The following is a 15,903-nucleotide window of genomic DNA, read 5'->3' on the forward strand; positions in this document are numbered from 1 at the left end:
TCACCCCTTGTACCAAATCGAGAACTTCCACCACAAAGAACCAAACTAACTCATCTATGATCTAGCTATTTTGTTTATATCCAATAGAGAGCACATAAAAAAATTTAGTCGCTGGCGATGAGTTCGTGGCCTAGCGCGCACACTTCCTAGTAATTTTTCTTTCTCTAAGGCCTTGTTTAGTTCCGAAAAAAATTCAGATTTCGCTACTATAGCAATTTTGTTTTTATTTGACAAATATTGTCCAATCATGAACTAACTAGGATCAAAAGATTCGTCTCGCGATTTACAGACAAACTGTGTAATTAGTTTTATTTTCATATATATTTAATGCTTCATGCATGTGCCGCAAGATTCGATGTGACGAGGAATCTTGAAAACTTTTTATATTTTGGGGTGAATTAAACAAGGCGTGACTCACTCTTCGGTCTTCGCGTGTGTTGTTATGCTGGTAACTTTTGTATTTGTTTATTGTCACCTACCCAGGCATTTGATTATGCTTGTTGAGGATGTCCCTAGCTATAAGCATTTTGAAGAATGAAACTGATAAAATTCTTAAGATTTGCATGGTGCCGTTAAAATCTAGAATAGAACCTTACTACTAAGGCTCTTGATTGAGTGCCTATTTAGTTTCTCTTACTAAATTTTAGTCACTACCTATTGTAGGTATTCTTGAATGACTAGTGAGGCTAAACTATTTTACTTTTTTTTAGTCAGTGTTTTTGAAAAATTTAGTTACTAAAATGATTAAAGTTTAGCTAGCTGAAATTTAGCAAGAAACCAAACAGGCCTTGAGTTGAGATAGGAAGTTATTACTGAATTGATTGGAAGTGAAATTTGAAAAATCTTAGAAATACTCTTAAATAAAATAATATCGGCCAGCAATTCACATCTCGTAACGGTGTGGCCCGCCTCAGGCAAGGCCCAAGTCCAAGGGATACCAAGTTCCACGTCCATCCCGCCACGATGCCCGAAAACCGCGCGCCAAAAGCCGCCTTCCCGCCTCCTCATCCTTTGGAATTTGGAAACTGCCCTTCCCGGCTTCGCCTCAAAACCTTTTCCCCCACAAAACAAATTCGCAATCCCATTCCCATCCCGTATCCTCCCGTCGTCGCCTCGCCCTCCACCGCGCCACCGCCGCCGCCGCCACTTGAACCCCAGCGCCTATCGGTGAGCCGCACAGGGGATTGCCAAGGATGTTCTACTCGCACACGATCCTCGCGCGGAAGAGCCCGCTGGGCACCGTGTGGATCGCCGCGCACCTCGAGCGCAAGATCAAGAAGCCGCAGATTGACGGCATCGACATCCCCACCTACGCAGGTCCGTCGGCTCCGCCCCTCGCTCGCCCAAAAACGCGTCCCCCCCCCCCCCCCCCCCTCCCTTCCCTCTGTCGTCCGCCGGTAGAAAAAAAGCAGGATCTTTTTCTCCTCCCATTTGTTTCTTTGGCGAGGGATTCTTGGAAGCATCTGCGGAGGCTTAAAGGTTCGGTGCTCCCTGTGGCCTTTGGCGCAAATGCAGTGGAATCATGAGACGCAAGGTCATTTGTGCGAGGATTTGGTCCCCAACCGGCATTCCGCAAGTTAAACGGAGAAGGGGCTTCTTTGGCTTTTGTGTCCCCATCCGGCATTCTGCAAGTTAAACGGAGAAGGGGCTTCTTTGGGTTTTGGCTAAGAATTCTTGTGTGTAGATGATATTCCCAATTACGGTTCGCTGCCGGTATTTTAGTTAGTGATTACGAATTTCACGTAAAGAACGGTTCTTGTCACAGTTTATGCAGAAACGCAAAAGAAAAAAGAAGTACTTTAGTCATGTCCTCAGGAAGTTGGGGCATAGCCTGTTGCAATTGTTTAGCATAGGCTGTTTGCGCAGAAGATATGGCTTATTTATGGCCGAAGATATGATCTTTTGAGCCAGGCATGTACTTGTGAGATTATTTGGCAAACTAATGTGTCTTTTGCCTCATTTTTTTTTCATTTAGTTGGACCGAAGACAATTAGCAAAATCCTTGTGATTTGGTGAGCCCTAGGTTGGGTGTGGGGAAGAGTGGAAGTTACTGAGTGATTTGTCTGTTGTGCTTGCTGCAAGTTAGCAGCCCTCATTTCACTCTGTTCTTTTGGATTTATTCTATAATAATGACCATCTCCTGTTATAATTTCCTTAGAAAAGATGTTTCTTAGTATGTTCTGTATCGATATGTACCTTCTTGATTCTACCCTACATTCAGAAATTTTGCTATCATTTCCCTGTGATTTATTCTGTAAATCCTTCCCTAGTCTTCTAATGAATACCGTTTGCCTTTTCAGAAAGTATAATGTTCCCTGAAGTTCCAATTGCTCTAAGATTATCAGGGCATCTTCTTCTAGGTCTAGTTCGCATTTATTCATGGAAGGTGCAATACCTGTTTCAAGATTGCAATCGAATGCTAACTTCAATAAGAACTGCATTCGCTTCTGTCCAAGTCGATCTTCCAATTGATGCAGACCGTGCTCCATTTGAGTCCATTACACTACCACCAACACTAAATCTTGACGACTTAAACTTGGACGATGCAATTTCTCTGATGGAGTAAGAACTGATGTTCTTCATCATTGTTTTATGTAATGTAATGCAAATGCTACCTATGTAATAGTTATTTTTTGTTAAACTCTCTGCAGTACACCAGATAATCATCAGAAGACTCGTGATCAGATTACCTTGGCTGGTAAGGAAAGCTCACTATAGTGAATACTTGTTTATTCTTTTTTGAAGCAATCAGCTGTGTCGAACCCCTAACTTAGTTTTTATTTTGATTGATAAACAATGTTCAACCATGACTTTTACGTTTAACTATCTGATTGGTTTTGCAGAAGGAGAATATGTGATGATAGAACTTGATGAGGTATTCATACTATCCTACTGTTTTTTTTCCTTTCCTTTTTTCTTATTCATTAATATTTTACTTCACTGCGCAGGATGCCAGAGTAGAGCAATCAGGTCCTGATCCATCATTGCACATGGGGCCTACAGCAATTTTGGATGAGTATGTCTCTTAATTTGTTTTCTCTCTTTTTTACTTGTGGATTGTGGATTCATGTCTCCTTTGCAATCATGTTCAGGACGTCCCCTCCATTTCATGATGGTTTTGGAGCTAATATCAATCCTAATGAAGGAGCTCCCGTAGATCCTCCCATAGGCAATTCACCAGTAAATTCCAACATAGCAAATCAGACAGATGGAGCACTAGATCCACCCGAAAAAATGCGTGAAGCTCCACATGAGTCTCCTCACCTGAAGTTAACAGAGTCAATCCTTCGAAATGATGACCCCATGGATTTGGACCCTGATTCTTCACCTTTTGTGCAAAACAAGGCTATCACCCCTCCAGTTATGGACGAAACAACTTCTGCTGGTCGACAAGTACATGGGAGATCCATTTCCAATTTACAGACACCAAGCACATTTGATGCTTTTGTAGATGATGGGCCTCTAAATTTTGGTTAGTATTTGTCCTGACACATTATGTACCTAAAGGATTTGTTTGTTTGTCCAACTCCTCTTGATACAGATTTCGTTTTACTTCTCTGTTTGTAGACATTCCACTACCTGAATTTGGGCTTCAGCCATCTCCACCTCCAGTACAAGAAAATGAGGATAATAGAAGGCCAAAAGCACAAGTTAACACTAGAAAGAGGAAGAGAGGGATGAAATTTGATTACAAAATTGTGCTCTCCAATGAGTAAGTTTTAATTGAGCCTCAATTTTGGCATGGAAGATTCTTACATGATTTGAGCAATATTTCAGTGTAATAACTTGGAACAATGATTAATGTGATTTCTATTTTGAGAGAAAACAATTGCTTGCAGTTTGAATTGTTTGTTGGTCAAAAGATGTACCTTTGTTCTTTGAAAGTCTGCATGCTAATATCCAATGCTGGCCTTCTTAAGGCAGGGGCCTGAGTCCCCATAGTCATTGATGTTCAATGCATTGCATACATGATACTTCAAACTTCATGATACACAGTGCTACCTTTGAGATGCAGTCAAGTCAAAGAACAAACAGTGATCAGGCTTCTATTTTTATACATTTACATCTTTATGATATGATTTATGAAACAAAGTTCTATTTTTCATGTTGTTTTGTGGTCTACGGAACACGTAGTTGTTGGCACTATTCTACACCTGCATGTAGGGTAGCTATTTTGGGGTGCACAAAATAATGTTCAAGGTTTATTATAGAGAAGTGTATTCGTACATGTAGTCACACACTTATTGCATTGGCTCTGCTTGGTTCGTTAGCATATATGGAACTGTATCACTGTATGGATGCTGTTTTTTTTTTTTGGGGGGGGGGGGGGGGATTCTGTATAGGTTCTACACTGTCTCCATCAGCAATATTTTAAACAGCTTATTCACTACAACTCAATACCATCATTTCCATTTGGTTTCACATGTTCATTTAGAAATTGGGTTACTCTTACTGGTCAACATTTTAGGACCCGTTCCATTACAAAAATATACCATCCATATACTTTTACCATCTAAAATGATGCATTTGGTATGATAAATTCAGTATGCTGTTATTTTTAATTGAGCTACTCTTTGGTACCTGTGGTAATTCCATCTTCTCTTGCGCAGCTGTATGAGCAAGCAAATTCATGGTGCTGAACTAGATGAGTTGATCTGCAAGAGGAGAAAACTACCCCAAACAAGCCTTGATACGTGGAGATTCAGCAGGACTAACAGGAAGGGCAGCTTCTTGCTTGAACCTCTGCTGCACGGTAAGCTTATATGCTCTTTGATTTTCTTGGAGGTGTAGTTTGTTCAATCTCAAGAAACCATTTCATACCCTGAATTGTTCCTTTTTCAGGGATGTGCAGTAATCTTCAAGAAACCTATGAGAGAAACTTCCCGTGTATCAATGGCCTTGATGCTGAGCGTACCAATGTGGCTGGTGTAGCAAATGATTGTCAGGATGCACCACCTGAACGGCAGCTAAGCCCAAATGTTCCTCGAACTGCGGAACTGCCTTACCATGAGCCCGCCCCAGTGTCTCCGGGCAATGCAGCGGCACAGCCTGAACCTTTGCCAACTCTGAAGTCATCAGGAGCTGCAGGTGCAGCACCAGATGATGATATGTTGCCTGAGTTGCCCCGATTCTCACCAATAGATGTGCCATCTCCAATAAGAGAAAATGACACTCCTTACAAAACTCCCGGTGGAACTCCACCATCTTGGCTTGGTGGAACTGCTGTTTCTGAAATACCATCAACGGATGAGAGGCTTGGAGGAACTGCAGTTTCTGAAATACCATCAACTGATGGGAAGTATTCATTACCTGGACAAAGTACCCGTGACTCTGAAAATCTGTCCTTCCTCTTTCCAATCAATGAAGATGATGATCAACCAGAGATCCCTGGTCTCATGAGTACACCTGGAGGGGTATCTAGTGCAGGTACCAGAACCACCGGATTAGCAAGCATGTCTACTAGGACAAGGTAAAGAGATGTTTGAACTGATCGTACCATTCTTATTTGAGTAGAAGTTGTAACATTTTGATTATGGTATTGTAGGGCTGTTGCACTGTTCTTCAAGGATCATGTGCCTTCACCCTCATCAGATGAGCAGCCTGGAAAATTCAGTTTGAACAAAATTTTGGAAGGGAAAACAAGAAAACAAGCTGCAAGGATGTTCTTTGAGACAACGGTAACATAACTGACATGCAGTTTCTATATTTATGGGTGAATGGCCTGATTGCAATTTTTTTTTCTATATTTACGTTGCAGCTGCAGGTAGTCTCTTTTGTTATTTGGAACTTTATTTACTTTGAAAACCTATTTGTTTTCCTATAGGTTCTGAAGAGTTACGACTACATTGATGTCCAACAAGCGGAAGAGCCATTTGGAGATATTGAAATTTCAGTTAAACCCTCACTCTCCGCTGCCAAACTTTGACAAAGTTATTTAGAGTCGTCATCTACAAGACCTCTTGTTCATCTGCGAAGAAGATAGAATTCACAAGGGCTGCATGAATATTGTTTTAGGGTGATGCTGGAGAAGGGGTCAAATGGACATAAACTTCTGTTAGGATATGTTGGTTAGGGACTAAGTTAGCTTAGTGAATATCAGTGCAAGTACTAAATAGTGTGACATCTTATACATATTTCTCTTTCATTCTATGTCTGTAGCTGTTTCCTTCGGTGTATTAAGAAGATTTTCATGATATTCTGCGGTATATTATGCCCTATTCTAATTGGAGCCACCTGATTGTGTGGATTTGTAAGTCTTATTAAAAACTATGAAATTTCATCAAACTACACTCAGTAGTTAGGTGGACATAGCTTATACAACAGATAACTAGGCATCATCCGATATTTCACTCATCCCCTCTCCACATCCTCCTCCAGTCCTCCCTCTCTATACATAGTTGCAGTCCTCGTCGGCGAAGCCTAGCCTAGACCCCACCGTGTCATACACCACCCTCTTGTTCTTTTGCTGGTAGTTGCCGATGATGGGCGTCTGGTCCTCGTACGACAGGCTCGCCATGGCCAGGCACACCTGTGAGCCGTCCTTCCTCACCACGAACAGCATCCCGGCTGCGTCCACGGTCACCTCTGCTCCGCCCTCCAGCCGCAGCGTCAGCAGCGGCACTTTCACCTCGTCGTGCCCCGTCAGGTCGTAGCACGTGTCCAGGATCGAGAACCCCGGGGCTGTCGGGTAGCCGGCCGCGGCGAACTGGCGCGTGAACTCGGCGCGCACGCCGCGATAGACGGACGGCGCCAGGCGCGTGATCACCGTGCCGGAGTCGATGAGCACGTTGCTGGCGCCGAGCCCCTGCGCCGCGAGGGCGGTACCACCGACGGCCGCGCCGGTGACGTTGAGGAAGTAGAAGGGCGGCTGCGCCGGGTCGGCGATCATGCGGGTGTACGCCACGGGCGTCGTGTTGCGGTAGGACGACGCGTCTCCGCCCAGGGAGAGCGAGCCCGAAGCGTCACCGGAGGTGGTCGCCGGCAGGCAGTAGGAGAACACGCCGCCGTACCGCAACGCGGTCTGGGAGACTAGCGACAGCTCGGTGCGGCCGAGGCCCATGAGCCCCGCCGTGCCGCCGAACAGGCCACGGTTGCTGAGCCCGCACCCGAACACGAACCCGTCCAGGCTGGCGCCGCCGAGCGCGACCGTGTCCGTGGCGAGCACGCCGCGGCTGAAGGACCCGTCGCCGTAGGCCAGCGCGTAGTAGCACCTCTCGTTGCCTCCCCCGCAGGAGCCCGGCGTGCCGGTGGCCGCCTTGAGGGAGGCCGCGCACGCGGAGGCGTTGCACCGGACCGCGGCGTAGGTGGCGGAGCCCGCAGGGTCGAAGAGCGGGTCGCGCTGCGCGTAGCACGCGGAGCAGGGCTTGCACTGCACCCAGGTGAGGTCGCTTCCCGTGTCCACGATGACGGTGAGGTTCGCGGCGGGGGAGCCGGAGCTGCCGCCGCCGAGCGCGATGGTGGTGACGTAGTTGAGCGTCTGGAACCGGATGCCGGAGGTTAGCGGGACCTCTGCCGAGCCGGACTGCGTGGACGCTGCCGCTGCCCTGTCGTTGCGGATGCGGAGCTGGAATGAGTTGGCACGCGATTCGTCGGCTGCGAGGAGACGGCGGAGGTAGCGGTCGTGGGCGGCGGGATCGTCGTCAGGGATGGCAACGAGGGAGTGGCGCTTGAGCTCTAGCACGGTGGTCGCTGTTCTTGCTGCCCCTGCTTTCTTGTGCTCTCCTGAACAAGATGGCAGACATATGAGTGAGCATGTGACAGCAACTGCATGCGAGTTCATTGGTAGAATTCCAAATGCATGCACAGTTTCTGTTAGACAGAGCTGAGAAAGCACCGGTACGGTACGTCAGTGTGCATCAAAACTGTTACTACCTAGCATTTCAGCAAGCTTTGCGTCGCCGTAGCGGCGGCTCCAGGTCTCCGTAGCGGCACCCCGTCGTCCATCCAACTCGCGCAGAGACAGCACGGCGCTCTTTCCGTAGACCGCTTGCACGGCGGCGAGAAGCGCAAGGACGCCAAGAAGAAGGCGAGCGGCGGCCGCCATTGTTAAGTTAGCGCGCTGCTGTGGACCGTGTGGTACGGTGGATAGATAGATCTGACAATGCAAGCTAGCTAGCTGGCACGGAGGATCTGACAATGCAAGAGACAAGGGAATGTGAGTAGTGTGCATGCATGAGAGAGAGAGAGACGGGGTATCGGGGTATATAGACGGACGCTGCTGCCTGCTACTGCCAGTGGCAGTAGCTAGCCCGGCCCCAGCCCCGGCCCCTGCTTTGGACGAGCATGCGTGCTCGCACGACTGCACGAGGGAGCACGAGACCACTGTAACCGCTGTAGCGCGGCGGACTATCTGCGATCACGGACGGGTACGCACAAAAGGCGACCGGGGAGGGGAGGAGGTGGCTCGTTGTTTGCTTGCGGCGAGGATGGTAGCATAGCGTGCGCGATGCCCCAGGGGCGGCGTCCGCACCTGCTCCCGTGACCGAACCGTCGCGGAACATGGCCGGGACCAAGGCAGTGGATGCCGTGGACCATTCCTAACTAGCACTAGTGTACTACTGTTACTGCCCTGCTCATGATGCCGGATGGCGGATGGCGCCGCCGAACCTTGGGAGGACACCAGCTGCTCTCGAAGATGGCACATGCGGCAGGACATATATGGAGGCTTACACTACCAGAGACTGGGTCTTTACCGAGTGTCTAGGGCCCGAGTGCTAAATGTGAGGCACTCGGCAAAGAAAAACACTTAACAAAAAAGCTGGAGCACTCTCCAAAGACCAGCTGAGTGTGAGGCACTTGGCAAAGCGCGACCCTCGACAAAGGAGGCCATAGCTGATGTCCGTCAGTCTCGAACTGGAAACCTAACTAAGGAAATCTGTGCCTCTTCCTCCGATTTCTACGGGATTTGATCACCCCGTGCCCTATAAAGCCCCTAGGCCCTCCTTTGCTCCCTCTTTTTCCATCTATGTTTCACCAGAGGTCGTTCTAGCCCCACAATCCATGATTTGGATCTCGCCGAGATTCCATCTGAGCCGCCACTGCCGTGCGCCTTCCGCACACCTTCTCGGCTCGAGCAAAACACAAGGTGAGTTCGTGGTAAGCTTCTCCATCTCCCGGTGCTCTTCTTTTGGCTTAGAGTGCACAGAATCACGAGATGGGTGAACTCCAATGAGTTCTCGTCACCAGCCATGGCGCTTCGTCGCGCTTGGCTCGTCGGCGGCCGCCCCCCCCGACTCCTAGCTGTCCATCGCAAGATCGACGACCAAGAACATAAGGTGCCCCTTCGCTGCAATATTTTCTAAAGAGTCTCTACAAAACTTTACGAATTAACCTGCGGTGCATAGCACCATTTCAAATTATGTTTTCTCAATTTTGAAAACGTATTTCACGTCGGTTTAATTCAAAATACGTTTTTCTTTATTTATAAGATTGCCACTGATTTTGTTTTGACCAGAAAATACTCATTTTAACTCCGATTTGACCCGTTCAAATTGTGTTAGGTTCGTATTCATGTAGGGCGTGTTTATTTCCCTGGGCCTTCCCAGCCAGGCCGGTGTCCCCTAGCCAGGTCACATTTGGCTAGGCCCAGGTGGTGCAGTGCACCTTGTTTGGTTGCACTTCCCAGTTGGGCCTGTCTGGCCTGGGCAACATGTTTGTTTGCCTGCACCCAGTGGCAGTGCAGCAAACTACCTCCCAACCGCCTGGTTGGGATGGTGTTTGTTTGCTTGCATAGCAGCTACAACAAACTACCTCCCACCAGAATGCAAACTACCCAAAGAAGGAAATGATAGCAAATGAGAATGTTTTTGAACATTGCATTAACAAAACCACAAGTTCTGTGAGTACCACAACAATAAGTCAGGTTTCAGGAACTTAAAGAATCATTACAAGTGCTAATTACTTGTTACATGTGACAATTATCAAACTAACAGGGATTCATCGCTCTGAGCTTTTTGTGAATGACCACAACAAAACCACTTACTAGCAATCATACCAATATTCCCAACAAACCTAAGGCACCTATTTCCCCATGGTTGCACTGCATTATCACTTACAGAAATACAGGTACAGGTTTGAGATGAAGAAATTGAGTTGATAGTTGAGCTGAATGCCTCAAGTGCTTGCTCATATGAACTGTACTTCTTGTGGACATTGCCCTTAAAGTTTAGCACTTGGTCACTGCACTCTGCCCACCTGGAGTAAATACCAGGAACTTTGCCTTTGAAAACAACATACCATCCACTCATTGTGCTGCCCATTGCAAGGGAAAATGCCTCAGTCTAAGATTAATCAAGTGGATGTCATGTCTTTGTTCAATAAGTGTGTCCACTCCATTTGCGAACTGGTGTTGACAAACTCAAGAAACAAAGATTTGACAAACACTTGTGAAAGAAACTGACATCACAAGCATGGTTAAAATTTTTTGGGGCCTCAGGCGTGTATATAATTGTTGTAAAACAGTGACATATTAAATCATCGGTGGCACCGAGGGAGCAGAAAACCAAAGAAATTGTTTGTTTGCCTGAACATATACATTTGGAAAATGGAGGAACCGAAGTTTAGTGCAGCCATGGAAGCGTGCGACACGTCCATCCCAGCCATTACCCCCATTATTTGTGAGAAGTTGCTTGGGACTGGACGTCTCGCACGGTTTGATGACAGCAATGAGAAAACCTAGATCAGTGCAGCCATGGAAGCATGGGACACGTCCATCCCAGCCATCATCCCACTATTATTGAGAAGTTGCTTGGGAATGGACGTGTCTCATGGTTTGATGACAGCATTGAGAAATACTTACAATGCAAATTAACTGGTGCCACTTCAATAAAAGATAGGTCATCATCGGCCGGATTGAACAAACAACGCAATGAAAAACCAAAATGAAATCCAAATTATTATAATTTCATATCTAGCAAGTAGCATGATTACCATACAAGGCAGCCATTCAATAACACACAAATGAAGGAAATGATGTGTGGATACCAGCTAAGTTCTAGAGGTGCCCCTGTTTTCCCACATTGCCTCACAAATCCCATCTCTAAGTTCTGCCATGCTAGCCACCTCTTGTGACTGCAAGTCATTAGCTGGAACATCGTTATTTCTTCTACGAGGGTTTGGAACCCATGATTCTTCGGTTGGAACGACATGGTCTACCCCAAACCCTAGTATCCAGTTGTGCAATATGCAACAGGCCTGTACAGGCTTCACTTGTGTCTTGTACTTATGGAATGGTTTGTTGTCTATGATTTGAAAGCGGTTCTTCAAAGCCCTAAATGCCCTTTCAATGGTTGTCCTAAGTGAGCTATGTCTGAGGTTGAAAAGTTCCTTCGAATTGGTTGGGTTGTGTCTACGGGTAATACTCCGATAGGTGATACCTTACACCTCTGAATGGAGGCATGAAGCCTGGTCTGCAAGCGTAACCAGCATCCACAAGATAGAATTTCTCTAAAATTGATTACGGGTTTCAATGGACAAGTCAGACAGTGGACAGAATAGGAAAGTAACAAATTTAGTAGTCATGTATTTACCTTCAGGCACACTGAGACCCCCATCCCTTTCAAGGGCATCAGCAAGGATTAATGCATCATGAGCTGATCCCTCCCACCCAGCTAGGACATAAGTGAATTTCAGGTCAAAATCAACAGCCTCCATCACATTCTGTGTGCAACTGCTTTTCCTACCCATAAAGGGCCCTTGCATGTGCCTGGGCACCCTTGCTAGCACATGGGTACCATCAATGGCACCTATGCAGTCCTATGAGACACAAGTTCAAACATAAAAATCTACATCAAGGCATGGATACAAAGGAAGTAATGCAGGCTTGTGTTACCTTGAAATAAGGGTTCCATCTATGACTACCCAAGATTTTGGGGTGTGTTGCCCCAGATGGTGGTTTGATGAGCTCAGCCCTTAGTTCCCCAACAACATACAACACCTGATGGAAGTGTCTGCTTACTATCTCTATGGACCTCCTAAAACTCTGATGGACAACCCTGAACCTCTGGTTGTGACCAACCACATGGAGAAACATGGCTACTTGTTCCTCAACAGAGGCATTAGTTGAGTCCAAAACTAACCCCCTGTCCCTAAATAGATTGCGCTGTGAGAAAAAAGCTGCTCTACCCATCCTAAGCATGGCTATGCACTCCCCATCAGTTGAGTTGTATATGAGCCTAAGATTCTTAGCCCTATGTTCATCAGCTTCTAACCTAGGACCATAACAAATAGGTTCAAGATCTTCCTCTCTAGGTCTTTTCAGTATCGAACACACAATAGAAGCCATTACAACAACCATGGTAGCAGCCTGTGCTGCCATACCACCTTTGTTCTGCTGCATATCCATCTACACCAATGCATACAAAAGTGATTTCAGACAGTGGCTTGCCTTGCTGGCCTCTCAATGCACACTATTGTTGGAACAAGAATTGGAACATACAAACTGAAAATTTCAAGCAACCATGAAATACTGAAAATGTGAACTGCAAATTAAGTCCAGAAGTACTCATTGTTGGCGGTTCTTAATGACATATTTACCCCGCCAACATAGTCCATGCAAAGGAAGAAAAGCATGTATTTTACTCACATATACTTATTAAATGCTTACCAAGTTCCACATGTAGTGCAAGTTGTGTTTTGCAGATCATATAGAGGCATACAGGTGGAAAGCAAATAAAAAGGCACAATCCGACACGTCAAAAAAATGCGCAAATAAACAAGTACCCAAAAGCCCAATATAGAAGTGCATCAATTTGCAGGTGGATCTGGACTCAGGGGCCCGAGAGGAAGGCAACGGGCTTCGGGCCGGGGCCAGCGGGGCCCACCAGGGGGCGGCCGCCCCCGACCCTGACCCAGCCCATCTCGGCACCGCCTTTCGCAGAGGCGGTGCTAAGCCTATCCTCCCATAGTCCCCGCGTGCAAATTGCAGTTTACACCCTGGGGAACCGACCTTCCCCACCTATTTAAGGAGGGGGAGAGGGAGGCTCCATTCATCTCATCACATTCACAATCAACACTCCACCTTCAAGGCACTTGGACACTACCTCTTCTTAGTTTTTTCTTTTAGCTTTTAGAGAGAGAGAGTTGGGTGAGCTATCAAGGAGGGCTTGGCTCCTTGGAGAGAAACTTGGGTATGAATAAAGAATATCTGTACTCCAAGTCCATGCCTTATCATGTCCGATATAGTTCTTCATATGAACTAGAGTATAGTTCTTATGCTATGGTATATGACATAGATCATAGGCCCTGTTTTATGATGCTAGCATATGAACTAGAATATAGTTCTAGTGAAAATAATATGACATACATTTTAGTATATAGTTCTTAAAGTATAATGCTACCCTAGGGCTAGTAGTGTATTATATGAACTAGTGCTAAGTGTATGTTGTATTATTCTCACTTAGGACTTTAGTCTAATTGTTTCATGTTAATTAATTACCTAGAAATAGCTTTGTGTGAAGATGGGGGTTTATCATGCTCTTTTGAGTAGGCTCGGGCTTCTTACCTATCGATCCGTAGGGTCAGGGACCCAGGGGAGTCCGAGTAGGTTCTTTGCATGTAAGCATGGTGCTTGGGTGTAAAGGCCGGGTAAATGCATTGTCCTAGTCCATCCCCCCCCTCTAGCAGGTGTGGTGACAGCCCTGTCCGTCCTTGGCATTCCCCCACGTTCGGCTAGGGTGTAGGAGTCTAAATAGTTGCGGAGGTTGCTGGCAGACCAGTACTCGCGTAACCTCCCAATCCATCTAAACACAGGACTAGATCTAAGTAGTATAATTACATGATTAACTTGTTCTATGACATGATCTGTATCTAGGACCACACCTGCTCCAATAGGTTGTTTGTTTATTCTTTGATTCAATTCATTCTTTTAGTCTCTTTTTATTCCTTAGCCCATATGCCATGCCTAGATTGTGACGGATCACTATTCTACATATAAATGTTTATCACCTGCTATGACCTTTGATTCCATTATTGCTATCATAATTACTTTGATCTATGCTTATCTTAGAATCCTTAACATATTAAGCCTTTCTTAGAGCGAACCTATAAATACGACACTCGGTAAATCCCCGGGTTGAAATGCTACACGATAATTCCCGTCCGCTTGCGGTACTTAAACTCCAAACCTAAGGAACTATCACCCCAGTATATACTTAACACTGTTGCTAGACATGCGCCGAGCTAGTGACTTGTTAAGGAATACCAACATGGCAATCCTAGTGCCACTACCATGATTAAGAACTGGAACCCTACCCTAACGGTAATAAGGCGCCGTTATCGGGAAGGTAGATCTAGCTTCCTATTCAAGGTGGTGATGCTACGGATCTACCAATATAACACTGCCAATGTCATTATCATGAGTAGAGCAGAACCCTATTCTAGGTAGAGACGCTAAGAAACGCTAACAAGCATTTCTGGCATCGTTGCTTAGGATAGATTTATACTCTAATCTTGGTGATTGCATTAGTAAGTGTTATCACGACATTTCTGACATCGTTGCTGAGGACGGATTAAACCCTGTTCTTAGTGATGACGTTAAGAAATGCCAACACTCATATTACAAGTTGCATGGTAAGCAACCACCAAATAGTAATAATGTCATTATAGAATATGAATAAAAAACCACCTCCTCATTCTAAAAGAACCACTAGCCCAAAAGAAGTGTGTTAGCCTATCAGTACTGCACAGCTACAACACAATTAGCAAAATCCACCAAAAAAATCAGTGATGAAGAGTGGTGGAGGGTGGAGGACCTTCTACTACGTCAACTGCTTCCCTCCTAGTGTAGCACTGGACCCAGTGCATCTACACATAGTAGTGCTTTGCAAGGAAGGTCCTAAGCCAAAGTACCCTATGACTATCCACCATGTTCACATAAGCAGTGGCATGTGCCTTGTTGTCGTGGAGGTCAGAGAAGGCAACAATCAGGGCTTCTTCAGAGAACCGTGGAGTGTCCATGACAGCATGGTAGAGGTCACCATCAATGAAAGCAGGTCCAGTCTCTCTTAAGGCATTTGCTACATTGTTCACCGCATCAGTCATGTTTGTCATGACCAGCACCTCCTCCTCAGTGAAACATGGCCTCTTCTTCTTCCTCCCACCATCAGAAGTCAACAGCTCAGTCTTGCTACTCTCCCCCTAATCAGTTTTGCCCAAAGGGATGGACTTACCATCACAACCCTTTACTGTGCCTAGGGAGCTATTAGACTGGTAATGGTTGACACCTAGGGCTTCATTGGATGCTACAACAAATCTACCAATAGCCATTCTAGTGGCAAAGATGGTCTGCATCTCCTCATAGAATCTGATAGGGGTGTTGAGGAGCCCAACATCTTTTGGGTGGTCCTGAAAATTTGTTTCCTAGGCTGTTAGATTAGGCAGTGCATAATAGATAGTAAGAGAAGGCAAATACTTCTAGAATACCTTGATGTGGCCTTGGTAATGCTCAGGGTCCAGCATGATTGCCTTCACCTCATCATCAAAAAGGGCACCACTAAGGTCTCTAAGCTTAGAGATCCTACCCCACCTCTGCCTCCACTTCCTTAATTGGTTGTACACTTGGGTTGGAGTGACCTCCTCCCCAGTGTATTCCATAAGGAGCTTAGCCACCTGGTTTACATCCTTCTCCTTAAACCCCTTATCAGCCCTAGCACCACTCTCTATTAGGTTACATAGCCTCCTCAGCACAAATCCAGAGGTGTTATTTGTCCACCTCATAGCAGGCCTAGATGGTGGAACAACCACCTTAGCAGATGCAGAAGGAGCAATAGGAGGAACAGGAGGTAGAGCAGGCTCAGCAGGTATACCAGCAGTGGGGGCTACAACATTTGCACCAGGGGGGCAAATGTAGCCCGCAGGAAGCATTGCAGCAGTGGTTACAAACCCTTGAGCACCATTGGCAGCCAT

General features: G+C 46.2%; 3 protein-coding genes across 3 annotated transcripts; 1 reads left to right on the plus strand and 2 right to left on the minus strand.

The window, feature by feature from the left end:
- Nucleotides 1,052-6,206, plus strand: LOC8073293 (sister chromatid cohesion 1 protein 3). Its single transcript, XM_002444103.2, has 11 exons — nucleotides 1,052-1,317; nucleotides 2,301-2,562; nucleotides 2,652-2,698; nucleotides 2,844-2,875; nucleotides 2,949-3,016; nucleotides 3,093-3,472; nucleotides 3,568-3,712; nucleotides 4,611-4,753; nucleotides 4,843-5,470; nucleotides 5,546-5,678; nucleotides 5,825-6,206. The coding sequence occupies exons 1-11, from the start codon at nucleotides 1,194-1,196 to the stop codon at nucleotides 5,924-5,926; spliced, it is 2,064 nt and encodes a 687-aa protein (XP_002444148.1). The 5' UTR covers nucleotides 1,052-1,193; the 3' UTR covers nucleotides 5,927-6,206.
- On the minus strand, nucleotides 6,258-8,588 carry LOC8073294 (aspartyl protease family protein At5g10770). Its single transcript, XM_002445285.2, has 2 exons — nucleotides 7,873-8,588; nucleotides 6,258-7,722 (listed from the first exon to the last, which is right to left on the minus strand). Exons 1-2 carry the CDS (start codon nucleotides 8,168-8,170, stop codon nucleotides 6,389-6,391), a joined length of 1,632 nt encoding a protein of 543 aa, XP_002445330.1. The 5' UTR covers nucleotides 8,171-8,588; the 3' UTR covers nucleotides 6,258-6,388.
- Nucleotides 11,348-15,903, minus strand: LOC8067965. Its single transcript, XM_021465614.1, has 6 exons — nucleotides 15,421-15,903; nucleotides 15,244-15,342; nucleotides 14,848-15,135; nucleotides 12,272-12,343; nucleotides 11,529-11,754; nucleotides 11,348-11,445 (listed from the first exon to the last, which is right to left on the minus strand). The coding sequence occupies exons 1-6, from the start codon at nucleotides 15,901-15,903 to the stop codon at nucleotides 11,348-11,350; spliced, it is 1,266 nt and encodes a 421-aa protein (XP_021321289.1).

The sequence above is a fragment of the Sorghum bicolor genome, chromosome 7, assembly GCF_000003195.3.
Source record: "Sorghum bicolor cultivar BTx623 chromosome 7, Sorghum_bicolor_NCBIv3, whole genome shotgun sequence".
NCBI lineage: Eukaryota > Viridiplantae > Streptophyta > Magnoliopsida > Poales > Poaceae > Sorghum > Sorghum bicolor.